Source organism: Physeter macrocephalus, chromosome 7, assembly GCF_002837175.3.
Source record: "Physeter macrocephalus isolate SW-GA chromosome 7, ASM283717v5, whole genome shotgun sequence".
NCBI lineage: Eukaryota > Metazoa > Chordata > Mammalia > Artiodactyla > Physeteridae > Physeter > Physeter macrocephalus.
In genome coordinates this window covers 72,383,467-72,401,485 of record NC_041220.1, presented here as the reverse complement: position 1 = coordinate 72,401,485, position 18,019 = coordinate 72,383,467, and the positions used below count along the sequence as shown (strand labels likewise).

The following is an 18,019-nucleotide window of genomic DNA, read 5'->3' as shown; positions in this document are numbered from 1 at the left end:
TTAAATCTCATCTTTAAATTCCAATTTACTTTACAACTTAATAATAGTACAGTAATATGTGTACACAATAAATTCTATTGGTAGTGCCTGTTCCAATTCTGCTGATGATGTACATGACCAAAAAATGTTGGGAGATCACCACTGCAGAGAGTCAGCGCTTGAAAAGAAAAGAAACTCCAGAGGCACACGTCCTGCAGCGGGCTGGTGGCTTTGAGGACTCACATGCATTGGGAACCATCTATTGCTGCTCTGTCCCCAACACATGTGATGATCCTCACAAAGACATCCCTCCAGGCATCAGTTGATTCATATGAGAAATTAATTAGCTGGTTGTGACATTGACTAGATGATCCAACCTAGGAACCCTTCCCTCTCTAGAAATTTGACCAAAGAAAATAAGACATAATAGCAGGAAGTAAAAACATTATTTATGGTTGCCCAGAGCCCAAAGGCTGAAGGCGTGCCCTGATAGAGCAACAGCCTGTCCTCAGAGAACCCAAACTGGGAGGATTCTATGGTATCCCATAAGATATCCAGGACTGTTAGTGTCATCTTATATAGTTAAGTTGCATCATATACACATTCAACTCTAAGTGCTCAGCAAAAAGAAAAGAGAGAGAGATAGAGAGAGAAAGGGAAAAAAAAAACATAACCAGTGCTGGCAATCTGTCTGCCATTCTACTCAATGAAGGTGTTCTGTTCCCTTGGACAGTCTCAGTTCCTCAGTGTCTCTTACAGCATGAATGGTTCATTGTGAGGCTAAAGTTTGACACAATATATTTTTCATCTACATCACCTAATCCCAAACCAACTTCCTCTGATACTCAAAGGAAGAAGCAGGGATACGTTTCAACCCTGAAGGAAAAATGGCTGCATATGACTTACTGAAAGACGGAATCAATCTCCAAAGAGAACTGACTTCCTAAGGGTAGTTCAAGGGCAATTTTTGAAAATACTCAACTTTCACAGTGTACGCTGACTGTAGAAGCAACCCCCCAGATAAAGTGAGACTCATCTACAGTTATTTTGTTCCAAGGGCTCACTCTTATACCTACCACCTAGAGGTGGTGTATATTGAAATTTGCTGCCATATACTTTTATGGTACTTCATACTGATTAAAGTGCTCTCATACCGGCTGTGTCATTTAACACCCACAAGGCCAGGCAAAGAAAATGGAACGAGCACTGTGGTTCCCATTTCAGAGATCAAGTGCAATAATGGAAAGAGTAAGAGTTGTTGAGTCAGACAATTTGGTTTCAGATCCCAGGCATACTGTTCAATTTTTCAGAGCCTTAGTTTCCTATCAGTAAAATGCAAACAGTACACACACCTCACCAAGTTTTTGAGGATGAGTCAAGTATACAAGCTGCAGGTATACATTACTCAATGTTTCCTTACACCATTCCACAGGAAGGAGGGCTACAAGTTCACACACTTAATGTGACTAATAAAGCCCAAGTAGAACAAACATCTCCCAATTCCCAGCTCCATGCTCAGAGGTCCAAGAAGGATATAACTTAGCATCTCTTTAAAAGGTGTTCAAAAAGATAAGAGATACTCTGCTAAAAGTTTTTCTGGTTCAAATAAATTTATGACATGCTAGTCTCTTGAAGGCTCACAATGCGTGTGTGTGTGCAAGTGTGTGCAGGATATAAAGGCACTGAGAAGGCGTGCAATAAAGAAACCTGGTTGAATACATATAGAACATTCTCCCAAAGTGGATTTAATAATGGAAACCTTTTATGCATAATTACTATAAACAGCCACACAAACCTAATGTTCTTCTGAACATACTTTTAGAAACACTGGTTTTGATAAATTAATGTATAACAAACTAACAGACAATTATATTGTAATAGATTAATATTAATAAAAATAATAACAGATTATAGAACAAGGCACAAGAAACTACCCTTTAAACAAGACCCCGAATCATTTTTTGGCAGTCTGGTGTCAAATCCAAAAAAAAAAATCTATTTGGGAATTCCCTGGAGGTCCAGTGGTTAGGGCTCCACGCTTCTTCCACTGCAGGGGCCTGGGTTCGATCCCTGGTCAGGGAACTAAGATTCTGCAAGCCGTGCAGCGGGGCCAAAAGCAAAAACAAAACCAAAGAAACAAAACAAAAAAATCTATTTAGATCATCAAGGCATTTTTATTCTCAGAAAGGTCTCAGGATAAGTCTTTCATAAACACAGATTCCAAGAAGTGGCTCATGTCATCTTACAGAAGACATAGTGGGTAAAAAAGGTGAAAGAGACACATAATGTTTTGTCACAAAATTGATTTGCATGAGGCATCTTACTCCCTAAATCAACTTTCCAAGAACGCTACATATGCCATATAACAACTACCTGTCCCGTCATTATCCCAGGCCTCCTGATAACAATGGCAAGCAAGAGAAAATCAGAATGGAGACAGTGACTTGTAAACTATAAACCACAAAGATGAGGAATCCTTTTTTTCTTTGAAAACTACAGGAAAGCAGTTATTATTTTTCCTACTTTGTACTTTCCCTCCTTTCTCGGTTATTACTGCACGCAAGCACTTCTAGTGAATACTTTTATCTTAAACCTCTAGAAGTCAAATAAGGAGAAGACCAGGCCCGAGGAATTCTTTAAAAAATTATATTAATATTTGATATTTACTTATCCTGGCAAATACAATATATATAAAAAAGGAACCTGCTCTAATGCAAAGTTGTAAGTTTGTGAACTAGGTGTAGACAAGTGTTGGTTAGCACTGACATCCTAGGAGGAAGGCTTTTGGTAAGAATTTTAAGCTTCCATTGTTTTTTGAAGAAAATGAACGTTATCTAGACGTTTGCTAGCCTAGTCCAGTAACATACAGTGTGCATTTCGGCCACTAAGAGCAGGAGTGGGAAAGGGCCAAGAGCAACCATTACCGCCTATCACCAGGCGTACCTGAAAAGTCATCTTCATCCTTCAGCCTTCCCATTTTACGAGACTAGAAGCCTCAAGGATCACTAGATCGCGGCCGCCGCCTCGCCAGGTCCAACCCGGCACAAGGCTCACCAGCGGGGCGACGGGGCGCACACCTGCCCGGCGGGCGGCGCCCACAACGCTTCACCTTGCCGCGGCGGACCTGCCCTCCTCGGCCCTTCTTCACCACCACCTCCATCCCTTCCCACCTGCAAATAACCGAGGGCAGGGACGCGGGAAGGTGAAGATGGTGAGGAAAAGCATCCCCGCAATCCGCCGCAGACTACCTCCTCCCATCCGAGAGCCGCTGCAAAGCCACACCATTTCTCCCACGCCTCGTGTCTCTAGTGCAAGGTCTGCAATAGTTTAAAATTTTTGTTTTAAAGCACAAGTAACTTCCCCGCTCCCTTCCGCCCCTCACCTTCACGAAAGCAATCGGGGTTGTGGTACCTTCGAGATCTAACAGGATCACAGTGACTTCGGCGGGCACCGAAAGCACAACCATTTCCCCACCGGCTGCTACTACGAGAATCGGCCTACTGGTAGGGAGGGCGGAGGGCCGTGCCGGCTGCGCCCAGCAACCTGCTGGGCTTCCGACAGCCCCGAAAAGAGTCCCGGAGCGCACAACCGCGCGCGGCCTGACGCACGAGGCGGAGAGGACACGTCGGCGCCCCTGAAAATAGAGAAACCCGCAGCACAGGGACCTTGAACTCGCAAGCTGCCCGGGCCTGGAGGCCTAGACCACGTGGGCAGGGAAAGGGGGCGGTCCTCGCGAGGTTCCGATGGGGCGGGGAGAGGTAATGGCGCCAACGTCGATTGGCCGCTAGAGGGCCTCTAACCCGATCCGTCAAAATGGGCCTCGCGTGGGCGGGAACAAAGAAGCGAACGCGGGAGCCCGGTGCGCGGGCGCGCGCTCTCCGCAGACTGGTTGAGCGAGCGGGAGAGGCCCGGGGCACGTGCAGACAGGAGCCCCGCGAGTGGCGCGCCGGGGATGTGAGTGCCCCTTGCCCTCTACGGCACCTAGCCCCCTCCCCGCCCACTGCCTCCGCTTTTGCATTTTTACAGTAATCCGACCGGGCCCGCGCCCCTCCTCCCGACAGCCAGCGAAAGAGGCCGTTTGGATCCCGGTCAGCCTGACTGCGTTGGCCCCGGTTCCGGCCGATCGGCTAGGGAGGCCCGCCGCGCCCTCTCGGCCCGCGCGCCTGTAGCGACAGCGGAAGAGGCGCCCGCGCCGCGCAGCTGTCCGGAGGAGCCGCCGCGCGCCCGCTTCCTGTTCGGCTGCTTCCAGCCAGCTCGAGGACAAAACACGCGTGCGCGCGGCGGACGGCAGGGCGCGCTCGCCGCTTCAGCCACCGGCGCTGGGCGCAGTCCGCCTTTTTCCGGAGCAGCGCGGCCCCGGTGCCAATCGATAGCAGCAGCTCCGCACTGGGGGACCGAGGGCGGAAAAAGGCGGGGTTGACGGCTCTTTGCTGGGAGTGGGCTGGACCGGACGCCAGACACAAAGGCTCTCAAGGCAAGAGGGGCTGTGACGCTGCTCGGGATTTTTGACCCAGGACTTTTCGCCCCTTCGTTTTTCTCTTCTGACGCTCTTTTCCCAAGCCTGCGTCCCCTCACCCGCGACCTCGCTCCTCAGGGGAAGGGCCGCGATGGAGGTCCCGCCCCGGCTTTCCCATGTGCCGCCGCCATTGTTCCCCTCCGCTCCCGCTACTTTAGCCTCCCGCAGCCTCTCCCATTGGCGGCCGAGGGCGCCGCGGCAGCTCGCCCCGCTCCTCCCTTCGCTCGCTCCCAGCTCCGCCCGGCAGGGGGCGCGCCGGGCCCAGCGCCACGTCACCGCCCAGCAGCCCTCCCGATTGGCGGGCGGGGCGGCTATAAAGGGAGGGCGCAGGCGGCGGCCGGATCTCTTCCGCCGCCATTTTAAATCCAGCTCCATACAACGTTCTGCCGCCGCTGCTACCGCGACACGGATTGCGCGCCAGCGCCTCCTGGCCGACAACTCAGCCGCTATGGAAGACATGAACGAGTACAGCAACATAGAGGAATTCGCAGAGGGATCCAAGATCAACGCGAGCAAGAATCAGCAGGATGACGGGTACCGCACGCTTCTTCTCTTTCCCCCCTCCCCCAGCGATCTGCATACGCCCCTTCGTCCCTCGGGGGCCGCGCGCTGCCCCTGTTCTTTCCCCAAGTCGATTCCCCCGCGTGCCCGCTGGGCTCCACTAGGTTGGAGGGACCCCCCGGGCGCCCGCGGGCCACCCCTAGGTTGGGGGGAGGGGGAAGGTGGGAGCCGGGGGGGGGGGGGGGGGGGCGGTGACTCGAGAGGCCCGCGGAAGGTGGGGGAAGGGCAGAGGGGTTGGAGGCGGAGGGCGGCGGCGTCTGTGTCCCGAGTGCGCAGGCGCGCGTGGGGCCCGAGGGGGAGGGGCCGGCCTCGCTGTGCCCCTTGCTGCAGCTGCAGCCGCCTCTTCATTGTGTCTGTGTTACGGTTCCGCGCAGTTTTCAGGGGGAGGATTTAAGGAACTCCTGGTTTGGGAACCTGTAGGCGACTGGTACCCAGATCCCCAGTACGTGTGACGATGAGTTCTTTAGGTGGAACGTTGGCTTGATAGTTGAGGAAGACGGTGAGCCTAAGTTGTGTGGGATCAGTATAGAAAGTTGGATTTTCTAGTCGGGAACAATCTTTACCATGTATCGTTGGTCTCGTTTCAACTTGGCATTGTGCAGTGAGGAGAGCAAGGTGTCCACCGTTTGAATAAGTGAGGAACTTGGGGAGTTTTGTGGTGTTTTGTTCGTGTGTGTCTGTAAACGGGTTAAATTATTTGTACATCAGGATGTATTTCCCCGTGCTTATTTTATAGTTTTATTTCGTAAACGTAATTTCAGAATTCAAGTAATCGTTGTAGTTGCTGCTAACCTTAAAAAACAACTTTTATTTCTAGTAAAATGTTTATTGGAGGCTTGAGCTGGGATACAAGCAAGAAAGATCTGACTGAATATTTGTCTCGATTTGGGGAAGTTGTAGACTGCACAATTAAAACAGATCCAGTCACTGGAAGATCAAGAGGATTTGGATTTGTGCTTTTCAAAGATGCTGCTAGTGTTGATAAGGTAGGAACATGTATTGCATTGTGGTGCTTTTGTGTGTTTCTTGCAAATTGTTCAGAGGGTTGCTTGTATGTTGTCAGATTAAATAAATCTGTCTTCTAGGTTTTGGAAATGAAAGAACACAAGCTGGATGGCAAATTGATAGACCCTAAAAGAGCCAAAGCTTTAAAAGGGAAGGAACCCCCTAAAAAGGTTTTTGTGGGTGGATTGAGCCCAGATACTTCAGAAGAACAAAATAAAGAATGTTTTGGAGCCTCCCCCCGGGCGCCCGCGGGCCACCCCTAGGTTGGGGGGAGGGGGAAGGTGGGAGCCGGGGGGGGGGGGGGGGGGGCGGTGACTCGAGAGGCCCGCGGAAGGTGGGGGAAGGGCAGAGGGGTTGGAGGCGGAGGGCGGCGGCGTCTGTGTCCCGAGTGCGCAGGCGCGCGTGGGGCCCGAGGGGGAGGGGCCGGCCTCGCTGTGCCCCTTGCTGCAGCTGCAGCCGCCTCTTCATTGTGTCTGTGTTACGGTTCCGCGCAGTTTTCAGGGGGAGGATTTAAGGAACTCCTGGTTTGGGAACCTGTAGGCGACTGGTACCCAGATCCCCAGTACGTGTGACGATGAGTTCTTTAGGTGGAACGTTGGCTTGATAGTTGAGGAAGACGGTGAGCCTAAGTTGTGTGGGATCAGTATAGAAAGTTGGATTTTCTAGTCGGGAACAATCTTTACCATGTATCGTTGGTCTCGTTTCAACTTGGCATTGTGCAGTGAGGAGAGCAAGGTGTCCACCGTTTGAATAAGTGAGGAACTTGGGGAGTTTTGTGGTGTTTTGTTCGTGTGTGTCTGTAAACGGGTTAAATTATTTGTACATCAGGATGTATTTCCCCGTGCTTATTTTATAGTTTTATTTCGTAAACGTAATTTCAGAATTCAAGTAATCGTTGTAGTTGCTGCTAACCTTAAAAAACAACTTTTATTTCTAGTAAAATGTTTATTGGAGGCTTGAGCTGGGATACAAGCAAGAAAGATCTGACTGAATATTTGTCTCGATTTGGGGAAGTTGTAGACTGCACAATTAAAACAGATCCAGTCACTGGAAGATCAAGAGGATTTGGATTTGTGCTTTTCAAAGATGCTGCTAGTGTTGATAAGGTAGGAACATGTATTGCATTGTGGTGCTTTTGTGTGTTTCTTGCAAATTGTTCAGAGGGTTGCTTGTATGTTGTCAGATTAAATAAATCTGTCTTCTAGGTTTTGGAAATGAAAGAACACAAGCTGGATGGCAAATTGATAGACCCTAAAAGAGCCAAAGCTTTAAAAGGGAAGGAACCCCCTAAAAAGGTTTTTGTGGGTGGATTGAGCCCAGATACTTCAGAAGAACAAATTAAAGAATATTTTGGAGCCTTTGGAGAGGTGCGCTCTGCTTTTACGTTTACGTGTATTTTCATTTGTTATGTTTACATAATGTTTATCCCTGGCCCAGTTCTTACAGAGCAAACTCAATGTTGGATGAGGGTGGGATTGAATTATTGCTCAAGTCCCTTCCAGTCACCGTACCTTAATCAGTGTTTTCTGTGTTATAATGGAAACTAGTGTCTAATTTAATGGAAACTAGTGTCTAATGAAAACTAATTTAGCAAAAAGATGGATGCTTTGGTGTGGTTAGGGTTTGGATTTATTAACTAGTGGCATCTGTGGGGTAAGAAATGGTATTAAATAAGGTTTTATTCTCCCTTCTCAATGCTCCATAGATGAAACAGATCACTCCAGTTTGATGTGGATGATAAAGCAGTAGTTTATACAGAAAGTATTTCGTTAGAATGACATGTTATGTTGAAGCTTGAAAAGGACTTGTGGCATTCTAAAACATCTTGGTAGCTTTTTACCATTAGTGGGTGACCTTGAATGTGTATCTTGATTTCAGATTGAAAATATTGAACTTCCCATGGATACAAAAACAAATGAAAGAAGAGGATTTTGTTTTATTACGTATACAGACGAAGAGCCAGTAAAGAAATTGTTAGAAAGCAGATACCATCAAATTGGTTCTGGGAAGGTAAAGCCATTTTGATTATAGTAAATGAACAATATGCTCTTTTTTCTTAAAGTGAAATTTCTCAGCCTGTTTTGAGAAGGAAAAAAATGGCTTGACATTAGAATATTGGTAATAATTCTGTTTGCTTTTTAAATTTTGTTTTTAGTGTGAAATCAAAGTTGCACAACCCAAAGAGGTATATAGGCAGCAACAGCAACAACAAAAAGGAGGAAGAGGTGCTGCAGCTGGTGGACGAGGTGGTACTAGGGGTCGTGGCCGAGGTGAGACTTAATTCCTGGGCAATGACTCAATGTTATAAGCTATAAACTGCGGGATATGAATATGCCCATAGGAAAGTAAAGCCAAATTTAAATTGTTACAACATGCTTAGTGTCTCAGCTTAGTGGGTGGGCTTTTGTTTTTACTGGTTTCACCTCTTCAAAAAAATGGCCACTTTGACAGTGTCATTACTGATGGGGAAATAACACCATTAAACGTAATTAAGATTACATGGAACACTTTGGCATGATAGGTTTTCTAGGGCAGGAGTCCTTGTTTTAAAGATAAACACTCTGTCTTCTCCTTTGTCCTGATTTTTCATTGAATTTAGGAAGCCTGATACTGGCACAATTGGACTTTCTGCCCCCTTTTTTATGCCAACTGTAGTAGTACTTTCTTGGTCAGATAGCAATATAGGTATCCATTCTGCCTTTTTAAGATTTGCAGAGTGAGGGACAGGAACGCATCATTTTATGTTAGGATTGGGGGTCAGAAGTTGTTTCCTAACAATCATTGTGCATTGTTTCAGGTCAGGGCCAAAACTGGAACCAAGGATTTAATAACTATTATGATCAAGGATATGGAAATTACAATAGTGCCTATGGTGGTGATCAAAACTATAGTGGCTATGGCGGCTATGATTATACTGGGTATAACTATGGGAACTATGGATATGGACAGGGATATACAGACTACAGTGGTAAGAATATTTAACTTAATTTCATAAACCAATGGTACTAAAATTCAGTGTTTAAAGTACAATCCCATTCTGAGACTGTGGGGGGGTGTTTTTTATATCTTGAAGTGTTTGGAGTTAAATTTTTGAGACATTTAATAGTCATAGGGGCTTATACTGATACAGAGACTTCGGTCATTACAAACATTCTAGAATGTGATATGTGACTAGTTTATAATGACTTTTTAAATATCTGGTTATTTTAATTGCCATGGAGGATTTTGCATATTTAATAGTTTTTAAATATACAGTGAAACCATTTCATTAAAAGCTAAGCATAATTTTTTGTTTTTTTTCAAAATAGGCCAACAGAGCACTTACGGCAAGGCATCTCGAGGGGGTGGCAATCACCAAAATAATTACCAGCCATACTAAAAGGGGACGTTGGAGAAAACAGGTGTGTATAAGAGTTCAAGACACCAGTGGAAATTCTAATTTAATTTAAAGATCAATAGACAAATGAAAAATAAGTGAAAACAAAATATCATGTAGCCTGTTTTTACTAAATTGTTAATTTTTTACTTGCTTTATGAACCTGTTTTGCCTAAAGTGTCTATAGATCTTTAACTTTAAAGTTTTATCTCACTTTCTTTAGTATTACAGAAAAACTTAAGAGTTTTTCTGTTTGCTTTGTGTACCAGGTGGTCTAGAGGAATAATTAAACTTTTTTAGAACTATTAACAGGTAAAGTACTGAAATGGGTACAACTTAAGGAAAACAGGAATGTTGTCTTCTAACTCTGACATTATACCTTGTTTGTACCCGCCAGCGGGAACTTCATTGCAGGCCGTGTGTCACCCTGACCACGTCTATCTCTGGGGGTCGCACGTTGCGGGCAGAGCGCAAGGCATACACCAGAAAACGCTGTCCTGTGGTATGGTCTCTTCCAACTTCATGTACCAGCGTAAAGATTAAAGTGGAAAACTTCAGACTTTGGCTTCTTTTTTAATCTTTTTGAAGATTAAGTGTCTAAACTTAACTTAAATGGTTTTTTACAGGAGTTAAAGTACATAAATGCCTTTTTACAGCTTAATCATTTTGGTCTTCTGTTTAGTGTTGTATTTCAATTGTGGAGCCTCATTTTAAGTGTTCATTCTTTAAGATTTAATGCTTGCTTTTTCTTTTTATAGCTAATAGTGAAATCTACAAACCAAAACAAGAACTTTAAAATCTGGGATATAAATTAAAGATCATATGCACACAGAAATTTGTTTTCTTGCAATACAAGCCTATTAGAAATTCATGTTTGTAATAGCATTTTACGTGGCTTACTAGAGATGTTTCTAGTAGACCTTGAACCTAGCACAGTTCAACCTGTGAATATGGGAAGACTGCATTCCCAGATTTTCTAAGTAAATTTTACTTTAATATCATTTGGGAACTCCAGGGTGAATTTATTAATTACCCAAACTGCGTTTTGCCAATGAATTTGCATGTGATCTTTAATTAGTGAGAACTTAAAACAGTTCATGAAAGTGGACCTTTGAAAGCTTGTCAGAGTTGTACAAATCTAATTGCCATTTTGTTTTTGTTTTTAGGAAGAGATTGCTAAAGTAACCCATCTTGCAGGACGACATTGAAGATTGGTCTTCTGTTGATCTAAGATGATTATTTTGTAAAAGACTTTCTAGTGTACAAGACACGACTGTGTCCAACTGTATATAGCCGCCAATTAGTTTTTGTTTTTACTTTGTCTTTTGCTATCTGTTATGACTCAACGTGGATTTGTGTTTATACAAATTTTATTTGTATGATTTCGTGTTAAACCTCAAATAAATGCTTCCTTATGTGATTGTTTTTCTGCGTCAGGTACTAAATAGCTCTGTAAAAGTGTAATTTTAAATAAGCAATAATTAAGGCACAGTTTATTTTGTAGAGAGTATTGATCCATAGGGAGAAACTGTGGTCCTTTACGAATAGCCAGCTACAGTGTCTACTCTGTTCTCTTTTTGTTAGATGTATTCTGTGTTCTCAGGCTTCATTTCCCTGTTAACTGAGGCTTCCACATACCTTTAAGTAATGTTGTTTTCTCTTTGTATATCTGGAGACTTTGTCATGAAAGTTTCTGTGGCGTAGTTATAGTGTTGTGATGAGTGGAAGCTTTCTAGTAGACCATAAGTCTTCTGGTTATATTTTGAAAAGTAACTTTAATGGCACAAAGCATGCTGGTAGCTCCTTTTATGAATAGAAAATATTTTGCTTTGTTCTTGTCTCTGGAAAGGCATTTGTTATGACTTGCTGTATTCAGTGGTCTGCTAGAAAGAGCTTTGGCTAATCATAATACCGTAACTTTGTTTTCTTGATTAAACTGTCTAAATATACCCAGGGGAAAAAACACTTGAACTGTGTTATAGGAGCCACAGTTTAAGAATATCAGATGTAGTTACATTAAACACAAGGATTTTGGCAAATAGGTATGAAGTTACTAAAGTTTGAACAAAAGTTAGATTAAAATATTCGAAGTAGTGGATGAGTAACTAAATTAATTGTATACTATTCTGTTGGTATTATGTCACAGCAAGCACCAAACTGAACAAAATGTTTTCTGTTGGGGCATTTTTAGGAAGCTGTACTGGGTGTTAACTGTTACGTGGTGTGAGTTCTTAGAAAAAATCATGGTAGTAAGTTTCATCATTTTTAGCGCAGTTAGTGCATGAGCTGAATAGTTAAGCATATCCATGTTCAAACGTAAAAGGAATAGTGGGGAAAGGTATCCCTTAAATCTTATGTAAATGCAAATCTAAGTGTGACCAAGTCATGTCATTACAACAGATCTTCTGGTGCATTAAAAAAACAGTTTTAGCTCTAGATTTTGGAGGATGTCCTGGGTAAATTCAAGTTTTGAATTTTACATTCAGTGTAGTTATTGAATTTAAGGTTTTTGTTTTTGTTTCTGTGGTTCCATGTCAGCTGTTAGGATTGGCATACATGTTCACATGTGGAATAGTTGACCTCACCAACCAAGTGTAAATTTTTTTATGCTAATGAACCTGCCTTGTTTTATTTGGTGCCTGCAACTTTCTTTGTTCCGATGATGTTTGTACTTGCTGGGCTATCAAGTTACAATGCTTTTGGCCTTTTGCTCGTGTTTTGCTATTTGACCTTACACCTAGGCCAAGTACCAATGTTGGCTATTGCAAGGGATTGTTTGATTCTTTCAACATGCAACCTTAGGGAACAGAAAGGAGATTTTCATTTTAGGTTATGTTGTCAAAGTCAGTAGGTGCAGTGTCTTCAGGGCAGTGAATCCTGTAAGTTCAAATTTATGATTAGGTGACAAGTTGACATTGAGATTGTCCTTTCCCTGATCAAAAATGAATAAAGACTTTTTAAACAAAATCCAAACTCTTCAGTCAAGTCTTGATATATATGACTTTGAAGAAATACACTACATCTAGAGATTATTGTCTGAGGTCTTTTAGAAAAACTGAAGTACCTATGACAAACAAAATTAACATGTATATTCTTAAATATGCTTCCTGAGTTGTTTTGAGCAAGTTCTATGTGTTGCTACTTACCCTGAAAGAAACCTAATTAGCAGTTTTGTTGATTAACATGTTAGTATTCTGTAGTCTGATGGCTACATTTACAAGATTAGGGATTAAGAGTTAAAATGTCATTGGGATACTAACATGGATAAGCAGAGCATTTATTTCATTCTCTTCCATGCATCTTTTTCATAATGGTGACAGTAACTGGACCCTTTGCTAATCTTACAAATTTAAATACAAAGAAACCTGAGAAATTAATTGCTGTAGGTTGCAAGTATTTGATAGGATGTCCACCACAGGATACTATGTTTCACTGATTTAAAAGGTTATTCAAGGACACTGCAATTATAATTGCATTTTTAATGTAATTTTATATAAACTGCAATTTTTAGTTACGTGTGTGTATGTGCGTTTCTGCCATTTGAATTGCTCCTAGTGTTAAAGCGAAGTCAGGAAATGTCATTCTGTAAAAATCTCTCAAACTTTCCAACTTAATAGAATTGCCATCTACTGTGGTCTCAACTTTCTGAGTAAAAGCAATACAACTTTGTTTTCATGTAAAGTCATTCAAAAGTATATTGCCATAAAAATGTGGGCTGTTCCTTTAGGATTGGTTGAGGTTTTGTATTTTTCTTGAAATAGATGTGGGATTTCAGTGAGTTTTGGTTGAATAGAAAAAAGTGGAAACTGACTTAACCAATGTTTTGTAAACTGTAGGAAAGAATACAGTGGTATTCTATGGATTAGAGGGTAATGCTGAACATCCTAAAGATGCTTACTTTAAGTGGCAGTTTAATTCCTGACCTTACTCTGGTCTACTCATTCAAGAGGAGTACCCCCATTTGAGGAGGTATATCATGATCTCAGTGTGGTTGGGGAAGGGATATTCAACAGTCTCTGATTTGTTACTTAAAATCTAAAAATTTCAAATAACAATGCTTATAAACATATGAGAAGCACTGTACTGCAGACAGGTTTTCTCATACTGTTCCAATGGTTATCTCGTTTTGAGAATCTGACTAAAATGAGTTTTCTTAAGACAAAAAAATTCATGTCTATACATAAATGTAGTCTCAAGGAAATTATAAACTACTTTGAAAGCTATCTAGTTTAAAAGACTCAAAGTTGGCTTTTATGGTGACAGATTGACTAGAATTCATTCATTTAGGCCACACCATGCAGTTTGCGGGATCTTAGTTCCCCCACCAAGAATCAAATCTGGCCCCACAGGAGTAAAAAGCACCAAGTCCTAACCACTGGACTGTCAGGGAATTTCCAAAATTTATTGAATTTGCTATCATTGATGCGGTTACCCAAAGGGAGTTTCTGCAAATGTTCTCAGAAATCTGTGTGCTGGCTAGTGAACACATACAGGGTGATTGTTTTATTGATGAGACAGGAAGGGCCAACCCCATAAAAGGACTTCTGGAAAACCATAATTCCCTGATTTTTCAAGTTGAGGAAGTTAGCTAATTGTAGGTAACTCATGTTTTGGAGTCTATCAAGCATCTCTGAGGACTAGATTCAGTGTTTGCCACTTCTGGGAGGGATCTCTAAGCATTAAGATTGGTCAGCAGTCTTTAATTTGTGAGTGCATAAGTCTTTTGTAGGAAAGTAACGTTTTATTATAATTCATTCATTCTTGGGACTTCCCTGGTGGTGCAGTGGTTAAGACTGTGAGCTCCCAATGCAGGGGGCCCGGGTTCGATCCCTGGTCAGGGAACTGGATCCCACATGCCTGCCGCAACTGAGGAGCCTGCCTGCCTCAGCTAAGACCCAGTGCAACCAAATAAGTATTTTTTAAAAAAACAGAAAACAATTGATTCATTCTTGTTCCTCTGATGAAACTGGAGCCTAGATAATCTGAAGCAACTACTCATTCCAATGAGAGAGCTTTTCTATGGTATTTATTTTATTTATTTGGCTGTGCCAGGTCTTAGTTGCAGCATGTGGGATCTTCGTTGCAGCATACGGGTTTCTTTGTTTTAGTTGTGGCTTGCAGGATCTCTTAGTTGCAGCATGTGAGATCTAGTTCCCTGACCAGGGATGGAACCCGGGCCCCCTGCATTGGAAGCGTGGAGTCTCAGCCACTGGACCACCAGGGAAGTCCCTGTCCTATGGAATTGAGTGATTACTTTGGTTACCCTTGAACCATGAGCCGTATGGGACATAAAAGTTCTTTAGACCACCATACAGGCAGAGGGATGAAGGGAGGGTGTGACAGTGGGGACTAAAATATTTTAGGGTACTTCCAATATTTTTCATTACCAGGAAACCCTTTAAGTATTTTCTCCCCATAAACTATGTTTTGAATGGCTGTACACGTCACATATATTGCTCTCATTATGTAGTGACATTTCTATTAATCAAAGGCATATAGCTGTCAATCAGAACGTCTACAGTGATAATCAGCATTGTACCATCAACTTAGTGATGCCAGCTAAAATCTAAGAAACTATTTTCATTAGCTTGTACAGATATTTTTTAATGTGTGATTTCTATCAGACTTAAAATACAGAAAAAAAGTCCAATAATTATTACTTCCTCCTAGGAATTTAGAACTATACCTAGCACATCATTTGGAGATAAGGAAAAACAAAAGGCATTTTTGAGTGTTACTTTCATAATCTGGAAAAAAAGTGATTTTTAAAATATTTTTATGGATATAATTTTTTAATTATGCATTTGAATGACTTCATCAGAAATAAAGAGACCCCCAAATTACACCTTTGATCTCATTTAAAATATGTCTATTTTTTCATGTATTTATTCATTAGTTACAATCCATGTAAAAATAGGACTTAGAGCCTGTCATAACTAAGAATAACTCCACTTTGACCTATCATCGCCACTCACCCAGCTTGTGGGATCTTAATTCCCCGACCACCAGGAATTGAACCAGGGCCCTCTGCAGTGAAAGCGAGGAGTCCTAACTACTGGACCGCCAGGAAGTTCTCTTCCCTTTTTCATTTAATTAAAGGTTTTGGTTTTGTTTTTTTTTTTTTTTTTTGCGGTACGCGGGCCTCTCACTGTTGTGGCCTCTCCCGTTGTGGGGCACAGGCTCCGGACGCGCAGGCTCAGCGGCCATGGCTCACGGGCCCAGCCGCTCCGCGTCATGTGGGATCTTCCCGGACCGGCGCACGAACCCGTGTCCCCTGCATCGGCAGGCAGACTCTTAACCACGGCGCCACCAGGGAAGCCCAATTAAAGTTATTTTAATTGCTATTAACATGATGCTTTAGAACACCAAGATATAGACATAGCAAAAGTGTTTTTATTTTCCTTTGATTCTCCATCCAAGACAATAACAAATTCAGACATAACTTTCCATTACCAATCCACTGATTGTGGAGTTTGGTTTTTTTGTTTGTTTATATGTTTGTTTTTCCCACATATCCCAGACCCCAGGAGAGGAGGGTCTTGGTGTTGGTGAAGACCAAAGAGCAAATTTCTCTCTCTGCCTTTAATAGAAAAAATCAAGCAGACACTCTTAACCAGGAAATATACAGGCATTAACTACTGTTCTCTTGACAATTCTCCTGGGAAAGGTATGCAGACTCTCAGTATAACTTGATTAAGAACAACGGTCACAGTTTATTAACTCCATTTTTGCCTAAGAAAGGAAAAAAGAATCACTGCTAAGATCATGCCCTGTTTTTTAAATTTGCATTACGTATTTAAATTTCCATGCATTACTGCAGTCCTACATATAGTGTAAGAGTATTCAGGTGTACATATATACCTAATAAGGTAAAAGCCATACAGGCATACTTTAAAAATATTGCAGGTAAAGTTCCAGACCATCGCAATAAAGCAATAAGGTGAGTCAATTTTTTTTTGTTTCCCAGTACATATAGGTTATGCTTACAGTATACTGTAGTCTATTAAGTGTGCAATAGCGTTATGTCTAAAAAAACAATGTATACACCTTAATTTAAAAATACTTTATTGCTAAATAATGCTAACCATCATCTGAGCCTTCGGTGAGTCATCATGTTTTTGCCGGCGGGAGTCTTGCCCGGATGTTGATACTGCTGACTGATCAGGGTGGTGGTTGCTGAAGGTGGGTGGCTGAGGCAGTCTCTTGAATAAGACAGCAAGGAGGTCTGCCACATCGATTGTCTCTTCTTTCATGAAGGATTTCTCTGTAGCATGCAAGGCTGTTTGATGGCACTTTACCCTGCTCAGTAGAACTTCTTTCAGAATTGGGGTCAACTCTTTCCAACTCTGCAACTGCTTTACCAACTATGTTTATGTAATATTCTAAATTCTTGACACAACTAGCGCACCTCCCAGGCTCTGGTGGGGGACGTCGGACACCTAAAGGGACAGGAAAAGTACCCACACAACCAGGTAGGACGTGGCAGGGAAGGAGGGGGGAGAGAAAGTGGAGGCAGCAGGGGACCAGCACCCATGAGGGGTGGCTAGGGGAGGGGAGGGGTTCCATGACCAGAAGGGGAGCCCACCCATGGTGCAGGGATCAGTGGGGACAGAGAGAGACCTTCGGGGGATTGGGAGATAAGAGGGGAACGCAGCTAGCATCTCCCCTGACTGCTCGGGCCCGGCAAGCCTGCTGGGGTCCCAGGCCTCTGCCTCCGCTCTCCGGGGCCCCCACTGTCTAGGCTGAGCCTAAGCCACGACCCCAACCCCACAAGGCCTTTTCTGGCCACTAGGGTCCTGAGCCTAGGCCCCGCCCCCTGCCTAAGCCCCAACCCCAAGGCTTCGTCTGGCCTTTTTTTTTTTTTTTCGCTGTTGTGGTTCTGTTTTGCCTTGTTGTCGTTTCTTTTGTATTTTTATTTTTTTCTACTATATTTTGTATTTTTCTAATTTTATTTTTTATTCTTTGTTATTGTTCTGCTCTCTCTTTTTTTTTTTCCACACTGCATGGCTTGCAGGACCTTGGTTCCCAGGCTGGGGGTCAGGCCTGAGCTCCTGTGGTGGGAGCACTGAGTCCAAACCACTGGACTAACAGAACCTCAGACCCCAGGGAATATCAAAGGAGTGAGGTCTCCCAAGGTCCTCATCTCAGCACCAAGACCCAGCTGTACCCAAGTACCTGTAAACTCCAGTACTGGATGCCTCAGGCCAAACAACCAGTAAGACAGGAAAACAGCCCCACCCATCAAAACAAATGAAATGACAAAACAATATGTTACAGATGGAAGAGCAAGGTAAAAACCTGCAAGACCAAATAAATGAGGGGGAAATAGGAAACCTACCTAAAAAAGAATTCAGCGTAATGATAGTAAAGATGATCCAAAATCTCGGAAATAGAATGCAGGCAAGGCTAGAGAAAATACAAGAAAAGTTTACCAAAGACCTAGAAGAACTAAAGAACAAACAGTGATGAACAAAACAATAACTGAAATGAAAAATACACTAGAAAGAATCAATAGCAGAATAACTGAGGCAGAAGAATAGTTAAGTGAGCTGGAAGATAGAAGGGTGGGAATAACTGCTGAG

The 18,019-nt window shown here is 43.0% G+C and overlaps 2 protein-coding genes across 3 annotated transcripts in view; one reads left to right on the top strand and one right to left on the bottom strand.

Annotated features, from left to right (window-relative positions):
* ENOPH1 (enolase-phosphatase 1) overlaps window positions 1-3,684 on the bottom strand; it is a 36,968-nt gene extending 33,284 nt beyond the window's left edge. Inside the window, exon 1 of one of the 2 annotated variants that reach the window (XM_007127565.4) lies at window positions 3,362-3,684. In XM_007127565.4, the coding sequence (XP_007127627.2) occupies window positions 3,362-3,445 (84 nt within the window). In that variant the 5' untranslated portion in view covers window positions 3,446-3,684. The remainder of the gene's footprint in view (window positions 1-3,361) is intronic. The other variant, XM_024115440.3, reaches the window with a different exon arrangement.
* A 527-nt stretch (window positions 3,685-4,211) lies between these two features.
* Window positions 4,212-10,911, top strand: HNRNPDL (heterogeneous nuclear ribonucleoprotein D like). Its single transcript, XM_024115395.3, has 8 exons — window positions 4,212-5,029; window positions 5,874-6,042; window positions 7,267-7,428; window positions 7,940-8,071; window positions 8,217-8,331; window positions 8,859-9,029; window positions 9,370-9,462; window positions 10,604-10,911. Exons 1-7 carry the CDS (start codon window positions 4,587-4,589, stop codon window positions 9,438-9,440), a joined length of 1,263 nt encoding a protein of 420 aa, XP_023971163.1. The 5' UTR covers window positions 4,212-4,586; the 3' UTR covers window positions 9,441-9,462; window positions 10,604-10,911.
* The last annotated feature ends 7,108 nt before the right edge of the window (window positions 10,912-18,019 follow it).

Coding starts and splice junctions, on each gene's coding strand:
- HNRNPDL (XM_024115395.3), top strand. CDS start 4,587: ATGGAGGTCCCGCCCCGGCTTTCCCATGTGCCGCCGCCATTGTTCCCC. Junction 7,429..7,939: donor ATTTTGGAGCCTTTGGAGAG/GTGCGCTCTGCT, acceptor TCTTGATTTCAG/ATTGAAAATATTGAACTTCC. Junction 8,332..8,858: donor TACTAGGGGTCGTGGCCGAG/GTGAGACTTAAT, acceptor GCATTGTTTCAG/GTCAGGGCCAAAACTGGAAC.